Source organism: Dendrobium catenatum, unplaced genomic scaffold, assembly GCF_001605985.2.
Source record: "Dendrobium catenatum unplaced genomic scaffold, ASM160598v2 fragScaff_scaffold_30, whole genome shotgun sequence".
Classification (NCBI taxonomy): Eukaryota; Viridiplantae; Streptophyta; class Magnoliopsida; order Asparagales; family Orchidaceae; genus Dendrobium; species Dendrobium catenatum.
In genome coordinates this window covers 521259-539044 of record NW_021318492.1, presented here as the reverse complement: position 1 = coordinate 539044, position 17786 = coordinate 521259, and the positions used below count along the sequence as shown (strand labels likewise).

The 17786-nt window shown below is 37.1% G+C and overlaps 2 protein-coding genes across 2 annotated transcripts; both read right to left on the bottom strand.

The window, feature by feature from the left end:
- Positions 1-138: 138 nt before the first annotated feature.
- LOC110103790 (endoglucanase 5) lies at positions 139-11405 on the bottom strand. Its single transcript, XM_028693123.1, has 16 exons — positions 11268-11405; positions 9138-9192; positions 8334-8431; positions 7121-7286; positions 6903-6979; positions 5692-5919; positions 4790-5002; positions 4373-4573; positions 4185-4271; positions 3861-4025; positions 3648-3771; positions 2462-2625; positions 1761-2094; positions 1452-1499; positions 755-820; positions 139-563 (listed from the first exon to the last, which is right to left on the bottom strand). The coding sequence occupies exons 1-16, from the start codon at positions 11403-11405 to the stop codon at positions 271-273; spliced, it is 2457 nt and encodes an 818-aa protein (XP_028548956.1). The 3' UTR covers positions 139-270.
- A 1243-nt stretch (positions 11406-12648) lies between these two features.
- LOC110103822 (pentatricopeptide repeat-containing protein At1g50270) lies at positions 12649-14825 on the bottom strand. The gene has a single exon (XM_020832684.2). It carries the CDS (start codon positions 14646-14648, stop codon positions 12801-12803), a length of 1848 nt encoding a protein of 615 aa, XP_020688343.1. The 5' UTR covers positions 14649-14825; the 3' UTR covers positions 12649-12800.
- Positions 14826-17786: the final 2961 nt, after the last annotated feature.

Here is a 17786-nt window from a genome sequence, read left to right as displayed (position 1 = left end):
TCCTCATAGATAACACATTGGTACTGAAGTTTGTTTTTGTAATTACTTTATTATTTTAAACAACATTTCATTAACATTCTCACTTCTTTAGCAAAAAGTTCTTTAAATGAAATAAATACTCTTAGAAAGCAAAAAAAATTATGAAAAATTAGATAAAAGATAAGAGAAGAAAAGAATGTTTTACAAAGTTTAGACATAAATAGTTATTTCATGATGATCATCAAAAGAACAATCCCCCTTTTGCTTCCATGAAATCACTGATCCTTTGGCTTAGTTATAGCTGATTACTGAAATCTTTGCCTGGAGTCCTCCTTGAACATAAACAAAAATGAATGGTTTGTTTGGGTTCAAAACCTTGAGCCATTCAGGAAGAACATATACATTCTTCTCTTGTGTTGGTGAAAGTCCCCAAAGAGGACCTGATAGGTTCTCTATTGCCAGCTTTAGATTGGTGATTGGCTTTCCGCTTTTGTTTATGATAGTCACCTTGTGCCTGTAGTACTTAACTCCTTTGTCTGAGTACCATGTATTAGTGATTGAATGGAAGAACTCTACAGGATTTACTGCAATGGAATTGAGATTTATAACTGTTAAGTACATTTAGCCTTAGTGATTTCACTTGGCTGCAAAATTTTCACTGAAATTGTTAGAATATTTTGGTGGGGAGTTGAAAAGGAATCAAAATTGCGCTAGAAGCACTGATGATTCCAAGAACAATCTCATTTGAAAAAAAAAAAAACAAAACCACACTTACCAATAACTGGGGAAGGGCTTCTTGCTATTGTAGGAGGGTATGGTTTAGTCTCTTTGGCAGCATAACCTACAATTCAATTTACACCTTTTAGCTTTCTTCAACAAATAGGCCAGATTTTGAATTTCTTTTATTGTTAAAATTTTGATAATAGTTAGTCATTCATGTTAGGGGTGTCAATTTCGGGTCATAGGTCAGGTTCGAGATCTAAAATTGACCCGACACTATTCGGGTCAGCCTGAACGCGGCCCGTTTTTGCAAATGGGTTGGTTTATTGAACCCAAACCCGACCTGCTTCGGGTCATGCTCAACCCGACACGACCCGAATGATCAGGGACCGTGAAAAAAAATTGATAGTTTTCGAGTTAAAATGGGTCAAACTCCATTTTTCGGGTCAAAACGGGTCGAAAATAGGTCAATCTTGGGTTTCCGGGTCAAAACGGATTTTCAGATCAAAAACACATCAATTTCGAGTCACTTTCAGGTGAAAGGGTTAACCTGAATCCGACCACCCGATTTTTGAAATAGGTCGAATTGTTGAACCCGAACCTGATCCGTTTCAAGTCCGTGTTGACGCTAACCTAAAATTTTTGGGTCGGATTCGAGTTGGGTTTTCGGGTCGTGTCAAATATTAACACCCCTAATTCATGTTAAGTGATTAATAAAAATATATGGATCATGAATATGAATTATGTCTCACCTTTCGGTATGATTGGGGTTGGATTTTTTTTCTCTCCTGAAAGAAATCCTGCAATCAATCCCTCTACATCATTAATAACAAAATAAGAAGAAATCATTATTAATGCAAGGGTAATAGAAGGTTCTTTGTTTAAAAAATCTATGAAAAGTTATGTAAAGCCAGCAGTCTTCTTGTGAAAAGTGTAACAATTTAAAATCTCTATGCACAAGGATAATAATTTGCTCTATTTTATAAAGCATTAAATCACTAAAGATCAAACTATAGATGGATTTGGACAAATTCCTAATAGACTTATAACTTGCGAATTACCTGGACCTTGTGAAAGGGAATGCAGCTTAGCGAATAGGCCAACAAGAGGGGCATTTCCAGCAATGGCAGGTTCAGTTTGCTCATAATTGGACCGTTGATCAACAAACTGATCTTGATGATCAGGACCTCCCACAAGAGCTCCTAAGATAACATTTGGGTTTCCCTTTTTGCTATCATACCACTGCTCAAAGCCTTGTATGCATCCCACAATAGCAGGAAGAACAGATTTTGACTGAATCGAAGCACCTCTATGATGCACATTGATTGGATACTGCCCTTGGTACCCAACCAGGTAGCTCATCAGTTTTGGATTCTTTCCGAGAATGTAATCAGCCTGTGTTTTTGTGACCAATTTGAACTTTTAGTGGTTTTGGTTTAATCCAATTTGATGCCAATTAACTTTTCTAATCTTTACTGATTTCAGGAGTTTCTACGAAAACTTAGGGTTTTCACCAAAAATCATTGGTTTTTTTTGGGAAATTATTGGGTTCGAACACCGCATATAGCTTACCTTTCAGAGACAAATTAGATGCAGCCACGTTATCGAGTATCGAGTAGTACCGAGCCGCGGTACCGAGTAGGATGTAATATGGCGCATTTTCATTGGGCAATGGACGGCCTCCGGTGACCGACCCAATAATTTCCTTTTTTTGTTTTTTTTTTTTTTGTGTTTGTTTGTTTTTTGAAGAGTTGAGGCATACCTGTGATTGAGCAAACTGAAGGATTTGATGAGGAGTGACTTGTCCTTCAGGGCAGTTGAGATTGGAGTTGGTTGGTGACAGATAGTCAGCATAGACCGCCATTAAAAAAGCTGAAGATGAAACATACTGCATGTTGTTCCACTCATCAAAGTATAGCAGGCCTCCTGAAAATAAGCGGCAATTGCTGTAAGTAATGGTGCAAACAAGCTGAATATTTAATGAGTTTGGGATCTAATTTGTGACTTTCTTAGTGTAACATCTTTTAAACTTCATAAAAGTTAAATGTTTTGCGGATGATTTTAGAGTACGTTGATGATTTTTTATAGTAAAATATATTACTAAAAAAGAATTTACGTGTATATATATATGCATAAATATATCAATCTTTAGTTTATCAGGTTGTCTCTTGATAATGTTCGGCTCATTTCGAAAACAAGTTGAATTATCTTGTTCAAGCACAGCTCATTTAATGAGCTGATCTTGAACCATCATAGAGTAGGGGTGTTAATTCGGGTTAAAGGGCCGGCTGAATTGACCTGGGGCTAAACGGGTTGACCCGAATCCGACCCATTTTACTTTCAGAACCCGAACCCGACACGACTCGCCAACACGACAATTTACTGATTACTGACCGTAGCCGTAGGGGAAGGCGGGAAGTCTAACTGTTGATGCTTGAGGAAATCCAAATGATTTAACTCAACGAGCAACCACTACGGACTACCGACTACAAGTGAAAGAGGAAGTGAGGAAGCGAGAAACCCTAACTCAAAAATCCCTAAAACGACATAACTCATAAAATGCCATTGAACGAGTGTCACGAATCGTATAAAGTCGTATTAATGTGGCTTAATGCTGGTCGGGTTCGGGTCACCTTTGGGTTAACGGTTGACCCGAACCCGACTCTTTTCTTTAACGGGTTGACCCGAATCAAAATTTTCAAAGTCGGATTCGGGTCATGTCAGTTATTGACACCCCCTCTCGTAGAGCATAGATTGAGGCTTTGTTTAGGACTGTTTTTTTACAGTTTTTTAAAGCCCTTTTTTTTAGTACAAATTCTTTTAGCTTAAAATTTTTTGTACTAAAAATTTGTTTTAGAAAGCAGTAAAAAACCCATCCCAAACAAAGCCTGAGCTGTTCCCAAACATCTAGTTTTTCTGATGCTCCTAGCTGTAAGAATGGAATGAACCTGGTGTCATGGCAACATTATAGCCATTGTTCTTCTGAAGTGAAGAACAGAGGAAGAACTCAGCCTTGGCCTGGTACTGCTTCAATGTGGCAGTGTACGATTCACTTCCTCCTTGCTTTAAAACCTGAAACACTTTACACTAAGAATGAGTAATCTATCCTTCTATAATTAAACTATAACTATGAAACTCAAAAAAATCAAAGCTATTTCAACCTTTGCCATAAGTATTTGCAGGCCTGCATATTTGTTGTCCCATGAGAACTCTTTAACCGCCCATTCAGTGCCTCCTAAAGAGCCAGAATTGTCCACCACATATTTGAGATATTCTTCATCGTCTGTGGCCTCAAAAAGCCAAGCTGCAGCCCAAAGAAGCTCATCCTGCAGATTTCATATCATCGTTGTCTTTATTATCAATAGCTTTATCTTTTTTTCCTTCCTATTTGCACAAATACTTTTGAATAATGTACTCATTTCACTACACTAATTTTATTTGTTGTCTAAAAGTAAAAAGATAAAAGAAAATTTCAGTCCTCTTACATCGTATCCTGAAGAACGATAGAATTCCCGAACAACTGGGATTGAATCATCATATTTTCCCCTAAATGTATCAGCAAATGTGAATAGCTGCAACAACACCAAAATCAAATCTGTTAAGTAAACTAAATAAATGAATGAAATTGCGCTATTTGAATCTAAAAAGCTAAAATTTTATAACTATTTCTTACTTGCTTGGCATGAAGCAGTAGAAGCTGCGAGTAAGAGGAATTGTAAGGTCTGAAAGCTATGGAAGCTGCAGCCAATGCAGCAGCAGTCTCTCCAGCAACATCTGAGCCTGGATTTTCAGTATCAACCTTAAAAGCAGTTCTTGGTGTTGTCATGTCCTCTGCCCTCTCCCAGCAGTAATGGTCAGTATTTCCATCTCCAACCTTGTTAATTTCACTCATTATATCAGCAAAAAAGAATAAAAAGGCTGGAACATTCACATTTTCATGTTAAGGCTTCGTTTGAGACGGCTTTCTTACTACTTAAAACTATTCTTTAGTATAAAAGTTAAAATTTTTGTACTTAAAAGCTGCTTTAAAAAAGCCGTCCTAAACGAAGTCTAAGTAGTAAAAAAAAATCAAAGGAAGTCTTGAGATTACCTGAGCCCATAAGAGATTGGGCTGCTTGTGAGCCTTGATGAAGTAATCAGTGCCCCACTTGATAGCATTAAGAGCATACTCCAGTTGGTTAGCAGCTGCTATTTCTTTCTCGAACTCGACCAAACTCCAAGATAGCATTGTCAATGAATAAGCTATTGGTAGGCCAAATTTCACATGATCACCTGAGTCATAATAGCCTCCAACCAAATCCACCTGATCAAACACACAATTGTGTTAGAAACTGTTGAGTTTTTGTTTTAACAATTTTTTTAGTAGATGTTACTCTATTACTCCTTGTAGAGTAAATGAACAGAGTTCAAGAGAATATTATGTGTTCATGTTTGGCTCATTCAAATTTCAATTTATTTTAATTTGGCTCATGTTTGATATTAATATGAGCTCTTAACAAACAACAATCTCTTTTAGCAGCTAACTGTCCCTCTAACATATAATTATTCTCTAATTTATCTTTGTTGGAGTTGCCTCGAATTTGACTCGACCATTGTTTGTTCATGTCCTTGACCGTCATATGCTTCGCAGATATGTTGGGGGTCCAGGGGGACATTGCCCCCTGGCTGGGTTTGATATGCCTGGTCAGGTCACGAGGTCAAGGCGCACTGCCCATGCGGGGGTTTTTGGGGGTCAGCACCCCCGGAACATATTTTTGTTGTAAGAATTGTTTGGAATTCCACTTTTTTTTTGCCCCGCAGAACAAATCTCTTGTATTCGTTTATGTTTTTCAAATCGTTATTTATTATTTCGTTTCCTAACAATCTTTCTCTTTTGTAACTTCATGTTCACCATTACATTTTCTTTTCCATCCTATTCAACAATCAAAGATCAAATAACAGACAATGAGAACATCGATTAAAAGAGAGAAAACAGAGAAGTGTATAGCTTACTCCTTGAAGGAAGCCATCTTTGAGTCCGGAATCACCACGCCACTTCACTCTCTGATCTGCCGGAAGCTTGCCAGACCTTTGAGCCTCGAAGAAGAGCAAGCTCTTGCTGAGAGCATCTCCATAGTCAAACCCACCACCAGCTACAGAAGACAAGGATGACAATAACAGAAAGGAAGCTAAGGCTAGAGGAAAGAGGAGATACGCCATGCCTTTTGGCTTGAAATTAAGCTGGTAGAGGGCAGACAATGCAGAGTCAGATGGGCTGTGGAGATTGGTTTGTCTAAGTATTTTGGCGTTCTTATAGGGATCATAAGGTGAGGGAATTATTCTTCTTTTCAGATAGTTTGTCAGAGGAGCTTACGAGTGTTATGTCCTGCACGTTCAGTATGAAACAATAAAGCCTTGCACGTTGTGGGAGAGCATATATTATTTATATTTTGTTGAGGATAAAATTATTTACAATAACAATTTTATTTAAAATATCTCACTGTTACATATTTGATCAAGATATTTTTGAAATATTGGTTTGTAGTAATATCTTTGTATAAATTAATTAAAAAAGAATATCTTCAGTCATATTTATTTAATTTTATAACTATATATTTTCTTTGGAGTTTAATGATTACTGATGTTTTTAATTAATTATTTTTAATTCAAATCCATTCTAATGTAATTTGTGTCTCGATTAGGGGGTGTCATTGAGTCAAGTCAGCTCTAACTTGGCTCAATAAATGACTTATGAGCCGAACTTGGAACTTGATGAACTAGCAGAGTCAAGTCTGAACTAGCTTTAACTGTTAGCTCTCGAGCCGATTTGTTTAAAAAATATTAATATAAATTGTACTTAAAATATATTAGCATTCAAGATTTTAATTACAAAGTTATACAAAATAAGAAAAAAAAATATATCTCAATCTTTATATTAAGTAATTTTAAATTATTTTTTAAAATTTCTCATTCATTTTTATCATTTTATTATACTAATTACTTAAACAATAATAATTTCTCCTTTTATAATAAAAAATTCGGTTCGACCTCATAGAATAAAGCTCGAACTCGGGAGCGAATTTGATTCGACTTGACTCGACCCGACCCTTTTGTGCTCATAATCCCCACATCCTGATTTTTTTGTGTCATTTGCCTTGTTTCTTCAAACAGATCCGTTAAAATAGCAGGTTGAGAGGGTCGCCCAGCGCACGTAGACCGGTTACCGGAAGCCCGACGCGGCCTCGGTGCCATTCAAAAACTGGAAAGTTGGAGCCCCTCCCTGCCTTAGAAACTGTATGAACTGCATCAAATAGCTAAAAATGGAAGCTTGCCCAGCACTATATAAACAGAGTCCCGCATCATCTTTCAAAACCGCCGGTCTCTCTCCTCTCACCCCTCTCAACCATAATTTCCTTTCCACCATTCAAAAGGAGTCATTCGCCATGGCCAAGATCCAACTTTTCCCTCTTGTCGTCGCCGCCTTCTGCCTCCTCGCCGGCGTCACCATTGCCACCGATGTCCATTTCCAAGTTGAGGGCCGCGTGTATTGCGATAACTGTCGCGCTGGATTTGTCACCAATATCACCGAGTATATTGAAGGTTTCTTTCTCTCATCAAAAATTTAATGAAATATATGTAGAATAAGGAGGTCTTTAGGAAAATTTATATCAGAAATTGCATGAGGCCGGATCGATCGTCAATATAAATTATATTAAAAATTAAAATAGACTTTAATATAATTGTATTAATTTTGAAATTACTATTATATATATTATATTAATTTCAAAAGATAAATTTAATAATATTTAAATAAGATTTTTATATGATTTATATCAAAATATTATGAAATATTTCTTTTTAATAATTTTTTTAATAAAGTTTTTGTTTTGTTTAGGATAAATAGTCATGATAGATTTGAGAAAATTATTATCAAATAAAAAAAAGATTTATCATAATAACTTTTTAAAAAAATTTCTCACAAAAAATTTTACAAATATCACTCAACATATCTCGATTTATCTATAATCTCACCCCAAGATATTACTTTCCCAACACACACAAATGACAAATATGAATATGAATTGATTTGGAAAAAAATTTTTGGTTCAGCCCAAAGGATAATCCAATCGAATTAAGACTTTGTTTGAGATAATTTTCTTAATGCTTTCTAAAACAATTTTTTAATTAAAAATAGAAGTTTTTTGCTATAAAATTGATTTTAGAAACAACAAAAAAATTATCTCAAACAAACTCTGAATTAGTCTATTGTAGGACATCCATTCAACCGTTAAACGGGAGAATGAAACAAAAAATTATATCAGCAGCACCTAATATTAAAATAAATTAGTGTTACGAGAGATTTAGGTTTCGTTTGGGCCGGCTTTTTTGTTGCTTTTTAAAATAGTTTATTAATACAAAAATTAAATATTTGTACTAAAAAACTGTTGTAAGAAGCAGCAACAAAGCCGTCCCAAACAAAAACTTAATGAAAATAATAGGATTTCAATTTTAATCAAAATCACAATAATAAAAAGCCACTCATGAGCTCGCTCAATCTCATAAAATAATACCTTTGAAGCTCCTCCCAAGAGAAATTGTTCAGCTAACCGCATAGCCCACATGCAGGCGCGACGGTGGCGCTAGAATGCAAGCACTTTCAGAGCGACGCGGTGGAGCACAGCATTGAGGCGGTGAGCAGCGCCGGCGGCTATTACACCATCAGCGTCCCCAACGACCACGAGGAGGAGATTTGCTACGTGAAGCTTCTTAAGAGCCCGCGAGCTGATTGCGCTGAGTTCGTCGAGAACAGAGAGCAAGCGCGCATTCTGCTCACCGAAAATAGCGGCCAAGCCAACAACTTGCGATATGCCAACTCTTTGGGCTTTCTCAAGGACGAAGCCCTCCCCGTCTGCGCCGAGCTGCTCAAGGCCTACTCACTTGATGATGATTATTAACTAATTCTGAATCTTCGGCCAGCGAGGTAGCTGGTCCAGAAAGAGTTGATTAGAGATATATTGATTTGTTTTTTTATTGAAATCATTGAAACTTTTATATTGATATATTTGTGATTGATTAATGTGAAGAACTTTTTATGGGAGTTGAGTTTGGTCTTTTTGGATTTAAGCATGCATGTTGAGAAGTTGATGTATTGAGTTTTATCTATCTAGTTGAATATTCAAAAGATTATTATACGTTCTACTATTTTATTTTGTGTTTTGATGATGCAAATGATTCAAATATGTGCGACCAAGGGTGTCAAAAATTGACATGACTCAAAATCCGACTCGGACCTGACCACATCGGCGCATCTCACATGTCGGACTCGCATCGACATTCGGCGCCATGCATCGCGCATGATCGCATCCGGCCTCCTCCAACCCTGTTGCGGTGTTTCCGCATTGCCGGCTCCGCCAGTCCGCAAGACGCCGCCAGTTTGCCTCACATGCGGATGCGTTCGCCCAGCCCAAGCCTATGCGGTAACGCGGCACGACTCAACGATTCGGGTTCGCAGGTCTGGTCGGGTCAACCCGGTAACCCGCACAAGTCAGGTTCGGGTTGTATATCCTGATCGTCTAGTTAAACGTGTCGGATCCGCATCAACCCGTTTACACCTGGGTTAACGTGGATTGGACCCGAACCCCACCTGTCGACTCAAATTGACACCCCTATATCTGACAAGTCAAATGATGGTGATGGCGAGGAAAGAAAAGGAGAGGTGCGGCACGATGTTGGATGATAGTAATGATGTTGCTGAAGTGAGACGTATTGAGATGAATGAGAATAATGCTAATTTATTTTGTAAAATTATTTTCTAAAAAAAAAAAATCAATGCATGTATGTATTTAGGTGATCAAATTATTTTTATTTGTAATTATATTTTAAATAAAAATATTTCATTCTATAATGCTATGAAAACTAAAGATGGAAACATAAGTGGCCTCGGAGATTCTGCTTTATTTCAAATAAACCCTAAAGTTTTATTTGATTACTACTTTCTGATTATTCTTTAAAAAAATTTATGCCAAGAAGCTAATTTTTGAAGGAGCTTTCAAAGGTTTATAATCATATTTGAAAAAACCTACAGCAATCTCAAATAGACTATTAATCATAAGGTTGAAATTAAATTCTTATTTTGAAAAAAGCTACTTATTATAAAGCAGAATCGGAGATTAATGTTTCGTTTGGGACGGCTTTTTTATTGCTTTTTAAAACAAAGTTTTAGCACAAGAATAAAAAAAATTTGTACTAAAACCCCGTTTTAGAAAGCAATAAAAAAACCGTCCCAAACGAAGCATAATGCTTAGTTTGGGATGGCTTTTTTACTGCTTCTTGAAACAACTTTCTAGTACAAAATTTTAAAAATTTGTACTACATAGCTGCTTCAAGAAGCAGTAAGAAAGCCGTCCCGAACAAGCCTTAATTTTCTCATTAATTCCACCTCTTTGTTATTTTCCACTTATGTTGATTAAAAAAAATTTATTGAAATAAAAAATTATCTATAAAAAATTGTTTTAAAAATAGTTAGAAAGCCGTCGCAAACATGAAACTTTTACATTTATTCTCAAGCGCATATCTTAGCCATTAATATTGTCTTCTCATTTAATAACATCCCTGCTTACGCTGCCTTTATTCAATTACAAAACGGCATCAATCACGACTCCATGACACATATATGACAGTGGCTGGCGATCTCTCCATTGCCGACGTCGATCTCTTGCTCGAGGCTGCAATCTCTCTATGGAGAGCGGGAGCTGTGGATGCTAACGAATATTGAACTTTAATGATTTTAACTTTGAGAATTATTGATAAATCATCAAAAATCAACTTGGTTAGGCACAAAACTTGATGCACATTTGAATTGGAAATTTCTAGAATTAAATTCAAGATCATCCAAATTCTACTTTCAACAAAAATGATAGTAAAATTGATTGGCTCGAGAACCCAAGGATATAAACAAATTATCCATTCAGATTACAAATAAGATTAGACTAAGAGTTTGAATCATATATAAAAAATTTGGAATATTAATTGGAGGATCAAATGATTTCCAGATTCATACAACATCAAAAAATTATCTTGATCGGACACGAATCTCAATGCAAAATCAAGTTGGAAACTTCCAAAATTAAATTGGGACCATCCGAACTCCGATTTCAGCAAACTTACAATCAAACTGAGCGTCTCGGAAATACGAACCCAACGACACCAAAATCAACTCAATCCGAGCCCAAATGAGTCCAAATCAAGGGTTAGAAGCGCTGTTGGAAGGTTCGAACCACAATTTGGATTGCCAAACGGTTTCCAAACATAATATGCTTATATTCAAATCGAGCGGCTCAATGAAACGAATCCAACGAGTCCAAGATCACCAAAATCCGACATCACTAAGACATTCAAATGTCCATCAAACAATCTATGACCAAATGATTCAACATCGGCCGTCCATCCAGCCACTCTCCATTTACCCCTGATCTCTAACCTATTTTTGGGTCATGCCACTCCAGAAATTTATAAATAGACCCCTCATTTCTCTTGAAAGAGGATCCAAGCAAGAAGAGAAGAGAAGGAAGAAGCTCATCCTCGACTACTGCCGGAGTTTCGTCAGACCATAGCCGGAGTTTCGCCGTACCATCGCCGAGTTTCACCGGATCACCACCTAAGGCTCTTACCTTCACCGGACCACCACTTGAGGCCCTAACTTTCGCCGGACCAACACCTGAGGCCATCACCTTCGACAGACCACCACTTGAGGACCTCGCCTTCGCCAGACCACCACTTGAGACCCTCACCTTTGCCGGACCACCACCTGAGCCCTCACCTTCGTCGGGCCACCACTTGAGGCCCTCGCCTTCGTCGGACCAACACCTGTCGCTCTGTGCTCTGCCGGACGACCACCCGACGCCCGGAATTCTGCCAGACAACCACAAAAGGCCCAGAGTTCTGCTAGACAACCACCAAAGGCTCGGAGTTCTGTCAGACGACAATCTAAGGCCTAGAGTTCTCCCAAACCACCACCTGAAGCCCAAAATTCTGCCGAACCATCACCTGACACCCGGACTTCTGTCATACAGTTATTATTTGTAATCTGATCGCCCTTGGAGGCGAATCAGCCCATTGTAACCAACTCAAGTTTTAGTGGAATCATTTTCAACTGGGTTAAGCCCCATGGTTTTTCCCTTTTTCCAGGCTTTCCACGTAAAAATCTTGTGTTTCCTGTGTGAGCTAGATAACCGTGCAATGCTAAGACGTAGTATTTTAACTCTATCGTCGCGTATATTCTAGCCTGCAACAATGCTAATACTCAAATCGAGCATCTCACCAAGATGAATCTAATGAGCCCAAGAGAGGATAGCTTAATTCTAAGAATATTGAAGTACTTAAAGGCTAAATAAATGCTCTACAATTAAGGGATCAGTATGAGTTGTTCGGTGGAATGTTTCAGACTTTCTCCATATTGAGCATGCCATATTTTCTACCCGTTTCACATGCTTTTGTAAAATTGGTGTCTCCAAATTAAGGGGATGGGCAAACTTTTGTAATCAACACTCACGCAGAAGAATCAACTCACTTTACTTTTCCCTTTTTTCAATTTTCATAAAAAAACTCTAGTACCTTTGTGCTCTTTTATTTATAAATTTGAATGTTGGATTCTCATACAGAACTGGGACGCCAAACTCATTCTATCATCACGAATTTTCTAGCCAACAACATAATCTTTTCTTAAAAAATATATTATTCCTCTTAGGAAAAAAATATCATGCAATTCACCATATATAACAATACACTAAACTTTCTCAAGAAACTTGTGAAGAGTAGCATGTAGAATAATTTCATGAAAGCGAATTAATAGCCCATAAAAGACTACCAATGAACATATATGACCATTTATTGAACCTTTTTTATATGCTCCCATGGTTTATGAAGTCACAACCAAATAGAGGCAACAAGTATGACTAACTAATCAAGTAATCAACAAAATCAAACTTTCCTTCCCAATCTTTATTTAACAAATCTTGAATATAAATCATACATAGATGAATTCCTCTAAATGTCCACTCAATTATAGTTTCCACAAATCAACTACTTCAGTAAACACTTCCACGTGTTTATGAATCAAGCTCTCAAGGAACAAGATAGTCACTTTGCCATCCCATTTCCCATCCCAACAAGCACAAAGTATCATCTCCTGAACCATACTCTTCCAAATTCATCAGCAAGGTTATTCCAAGTAAAGTTTCATATATGCCCTCTGCTTGAGCATGAGATCCATCAGAGGCAAGAAACTCATGCAATACACCATTCAGCTCCAGCCAACTGCATCCTGCAACTTTCTCCACCTTCCTCACCCTCATCGCCATCCTCATCCTCGCAGCTTCCTTCCACCTCTTCGACACAGAATACAAGCTTGCCAAAAGCAAGTATCCACTGCTCTGCTCTGGTTTCATTGCAACTATATGCTTCCCCACCTTCTCACCCAAAACAAAATCTCTATGAATCATACAGGCACCAAACAAAGCTCCCCAAATACTAATACTTGGCTCCTTGGGCATGCTTTCTATGAAACAAAGTGCCTCTTCCAAATGCCCAGCTCTACCTAAAAGATCCACCATACAACCATAATGCTCTAACTTTGGCTTTATTCCATACACTTTTAGCATTCTATCAAAGTATATTTTACCTTCATGTACAAGTCCACCATGACAACAAGCACCAAGAACACCTAAGAAAGTAATATCGTTGGGCTTAACTCCTTGCTGCAGCATTTGAGAGAAGAGATGAAGACACTCTATGCCAAGTCCATGCAATGCCAATCCATTAATCAAGGCAGTCCAAGAGTATACATCTTTGTTTGGCAATCTATGAAATACGGAGAAAGCGTCATCGATTTGTCCACACTTTGCGTACATATCGATCAATGCACTTCCGACAACAGAGTTCAATTCCATGCCAATTCTATCCACGTAGCTATGAACCCATCTTCCCTGTTCCAGTGCTCCCAGATGAGCACAGGCAATGAAAATGCTTGAGAGAGTAAGTTGATTTGGATTAGGTCCATCGACAAGCATGCTGCGGAAGATAGACAAAGCTTCCTTGAATCTGTTGCACTGGACATAGCCAGAAATCAAAGAGGTCCAAGAAACCACATTTCTAAACGGCATTTCATCAAATGCTTTTCTTGCATCAAAGCAGCAGCCGCACTTCATATACATGTCTACAAGTGCAGAGCCAACAAAAACGTCTCTTTTCACCCTCCCAGATTCTACATAAAAGGCTTGAATGCTTCTCCCAAGCCAAATATTACCATCCATTGAGCTGCCATTAAGTACACTAACAATTATCATCTCATCAATTACAGCACATGAAGATCTCATCTCGATGAAGTAATCCAGACCTAGCTCCGGGAAATGATTCTTTACATGCACTTGAACCATAGCATTCCAAGAGATGGCGTCCCTCTGTGGCATTTCATCAAACAGCTTGCGAGCTGAATCTAAGAAGCAACCTTTCACATAGCACCATAGAAGGGAATTCTGCACAAAAGAATCAGCTTCCAGCCCGAGTTTGAAAATCTGGGCGTGGATCTGTATTGGATTTGCAGAACCAGAGTTCGAGAGGGATTTAAGAAGAACAGGGAAAGTGTGTTCGTTGGGAGTCAAACCATTTTGGAGCATTTCAATGAATTGAGAGACGGCTGCATCGTACTGGCAGCGCAAGGAGTACCCTTGGATCATGTTATTCCAAAGCGAGATGTCTGGGCATTCGATTCGATGAAAGAGAAGAGAGGCGTAGTTGATGTCGCCGGGAAGAGAAAGGGCGGCGGAACGGAGGATTCTGCCGAGGACTTTGGCATCGCAGCAGAAGCTAGCGGTGATGAGAACAGCATGGATTTGCTTCAGAAAGCTAAGGGTTGTGGGTGATCTAAGCTCCAGCAGGGCGCGGGAAATTAGAGTGGGGAGCTTCGCGAGCATTGGAGTGTGGTTGCTCCATGAAGAGCAGCAGTTTATCAGATGGATAATGAATTCATGGAGGAGATATTGAATGAAAGATTAGCTTGAACTGGATTTTGCTTGCAGCAATTCAATTTAAATTTCAACGGTCAAGTGAATTTACGCGGTTCTTGCATTATAACGAAGAAGAATACCAATTCTTCCGAGTTCTCTCTTGTGTACAACAAATAACACAAATATTTTTTTTAAAATCTTTGTTATGACCATCACATTCTATAAATTATATTTTAAATATCTATTTCTTATCAAAAAAATTTAGTCATTTGTTTATAGAAAGTCACATGCAAAAATAAATGATTAATAATAATAAATGAAATATAATATAAGATTGAGAGATTCATAGCTATGACAAATAACATATGTTAAGGATAAAAATATCATATTAAAGCTAAATGTCATGCCATGTTTTTTGTAACCATATTCATGATTATATTACATGATAATATATTAAACTGGTTGATAGATAATATTGAAATCATACTAGCATTAATATTTATACAACATAACATATCATACTAACATGACTTACTAGGTGTTAGTCATGTTTATTAATTTTTCTTATAGTTTGATAGATCTTTTTTATTTTACTTATTATATTGATTTTATTATTGATTTTTGATATTTTTATTGCTCACATTAAGTTATGATTGATATTGACTATAACTTAACATATATATATATATATATATATATATATATATATATATATAATTTTTTCCATATTTGATTATGGGGCGTTACACCAACGGTGGCCGTCGATAGTCGATGGCTGTCAAGCAAGCTTATTTGCAGTGTAAAGCTTTCTCACTCAAAACTAGACGAGTTTGCTTTATCTAAAAAATGAACTAGAATAATTTACACTACATTTATTTTACTTTACTTTGAATTCCTTTTTCATCTAACCAAGCACTAATAATATTAAATCTCCTACACTTAGAATACTTTACATCCTACAGTATTCCAACCAAACATCCCTTAGTAGGGAAGATTTGTTCAACATGTCTTCCTTAGTTGTGTGATTTAATGCTTGTGGCTTCTATAATGATAAGATGATTGTCCTTAGTTGTTGGCAATGTTCTTAAACTTTCTAATATACTCTTCATGTTATTGATTGGCTTATTGACGAAGCACATCAATTTGATTTAATAAAACAATTATATGTTTAACTATATGAGTTTAAACAAAAGACTAAGATGGTGCTAAAGTAAGAGTCTAATCGGCCCAATATAAGAAACCACTCATGAATTAATAATTAAATTAAAAATTTTAATATTTAAATTTTAAATTTATCATCTAGAAAATTTATATTTTAATAAGGAAAATATATGTGTTGGTCATTTAATAGATATAAGATAAATTAATGAACATGATTGGCACCTTTCTTGATTAATGGCCACCTATTACCTTTCACCCCAAAAATTTTTCTCTTATTTTTGAACTATGATAGTCATTATAACTCTATAAATAGTATTATGTTATGAGAAATGATAATTGGAGGGATTGACTAGTTATATTTTTATTTTTATTATTACTATTCTTAAATTATCTTTTAAAAAGTCAACCAAACTTTCTTCAAAGCTTTCAGCTTAGTTAAAGATCCCTTATATATAATCTTATTCTCCATATTGCTATGTTTTTAATCTCACAAAACTCTATCATTTACTCCATATCATAAGTGAAATTCTAATCTAATCCTCCACATTTATTTCGAGCCATTTGTCACACTCAAACCTCATTTCCTAAAGTGACATAGTAAATACACTCAAATTAGCCCAAAAAAGAAAAATATTGACATTCTTTTTATCATAGCTAGGGGTGTCAATTTGGGTCAACGGGTCGAACTCGGAACTGACCCGACACTATTCGGGTCAACCCGAACCTAAACGGGTTAGGTTTATGGACCCGAACCCGAACCGATTCGGGTCCAGGCCAACCCGACCCGACACGAATGACACGGGGTTGACCCAAAATTGCTAGTTTTCGGGTCAAAAATCGGATCAATCTTCGATTTTCGGGTCAAAAACGGGTCAATCTCTGGTTTTCGGGTCAAATATGAGTTTCCGTGTCACTTTTGGGTCAATTTTGGGTTGCTGGGTCAACCCGAACTCGAACTGATTTTTAAAACGGGTTGATTTGTTGAACCCGGACCCGACTCGTTTCGGGTTCGGGTTGACCCGAACCCGAATTTTTCCGGGTCGGACTCGGATCGTGTTTTGGGTCGTGTCAAAAATTGACACCCCTAAATTCATAGCCCTCCAAACCTTTCAACTTTCAACAAAAAAAAAACTTTAGATCACTTCTTTTAATAAAAAACTAAATATGTATAAGCATTTTTATTAACTAATTCCTCCGAAATAAGCATTTTTATTAACTAATTCCTCCAAAAAAAATGTCCCATCTTGATCACTTATTCAAGTGGCTTAAAAATGATGGATAATCATATCACCAAGGGCACTAACATGTATAGAGACGTTACAATATGTAAATTTCTTCTTGAATCTCATCATTATCTATTTTTCTATTGCCCCTTTCTTTTGGATTTTGAGAAAATTGATTAGAATATACTATTCTTTTGAATTTTTAGGTCAAACCCACGCTCACCCGCACTAGTCCTCGCGCTCGTGCACCCGCTCATGCTCGCATCCGCTAGTTTCGCCGAATGGTGTCGGGTCGGGTTAACCCAGCAACCCGACGGGTTTGGTTTGGGTCAGCATTTTCGACCCGTTTACATACCCGGGTCAGGTTAGGGTTTACCCGTTTGAATCCGGGTCAATTATGAGTTCGACTCGAACCCGACCGGTGACCCGAAATTGACACCCCTAGTTGTTATATAAATGAATACAAAATAAAAGAAATACAATATAAAATGAATAGATAGTATTTGAATTATTTAAAATTATTCGGATGAGTGTAAATGGAATAAAGTAGATTTTTTCTTATTTGATTTTAAGTAAAATGAAAGCAATATAAAGCAAAATAATGGTGGTGACCGATGGCGACATGTAATGGTTAGTGGCAGCGAACAACGGTGGGTGGCGATCGATAATGGTGGTTTGTGGAAATTCGGCCACGATGATGGGAGATGACAATGTAGTTAGT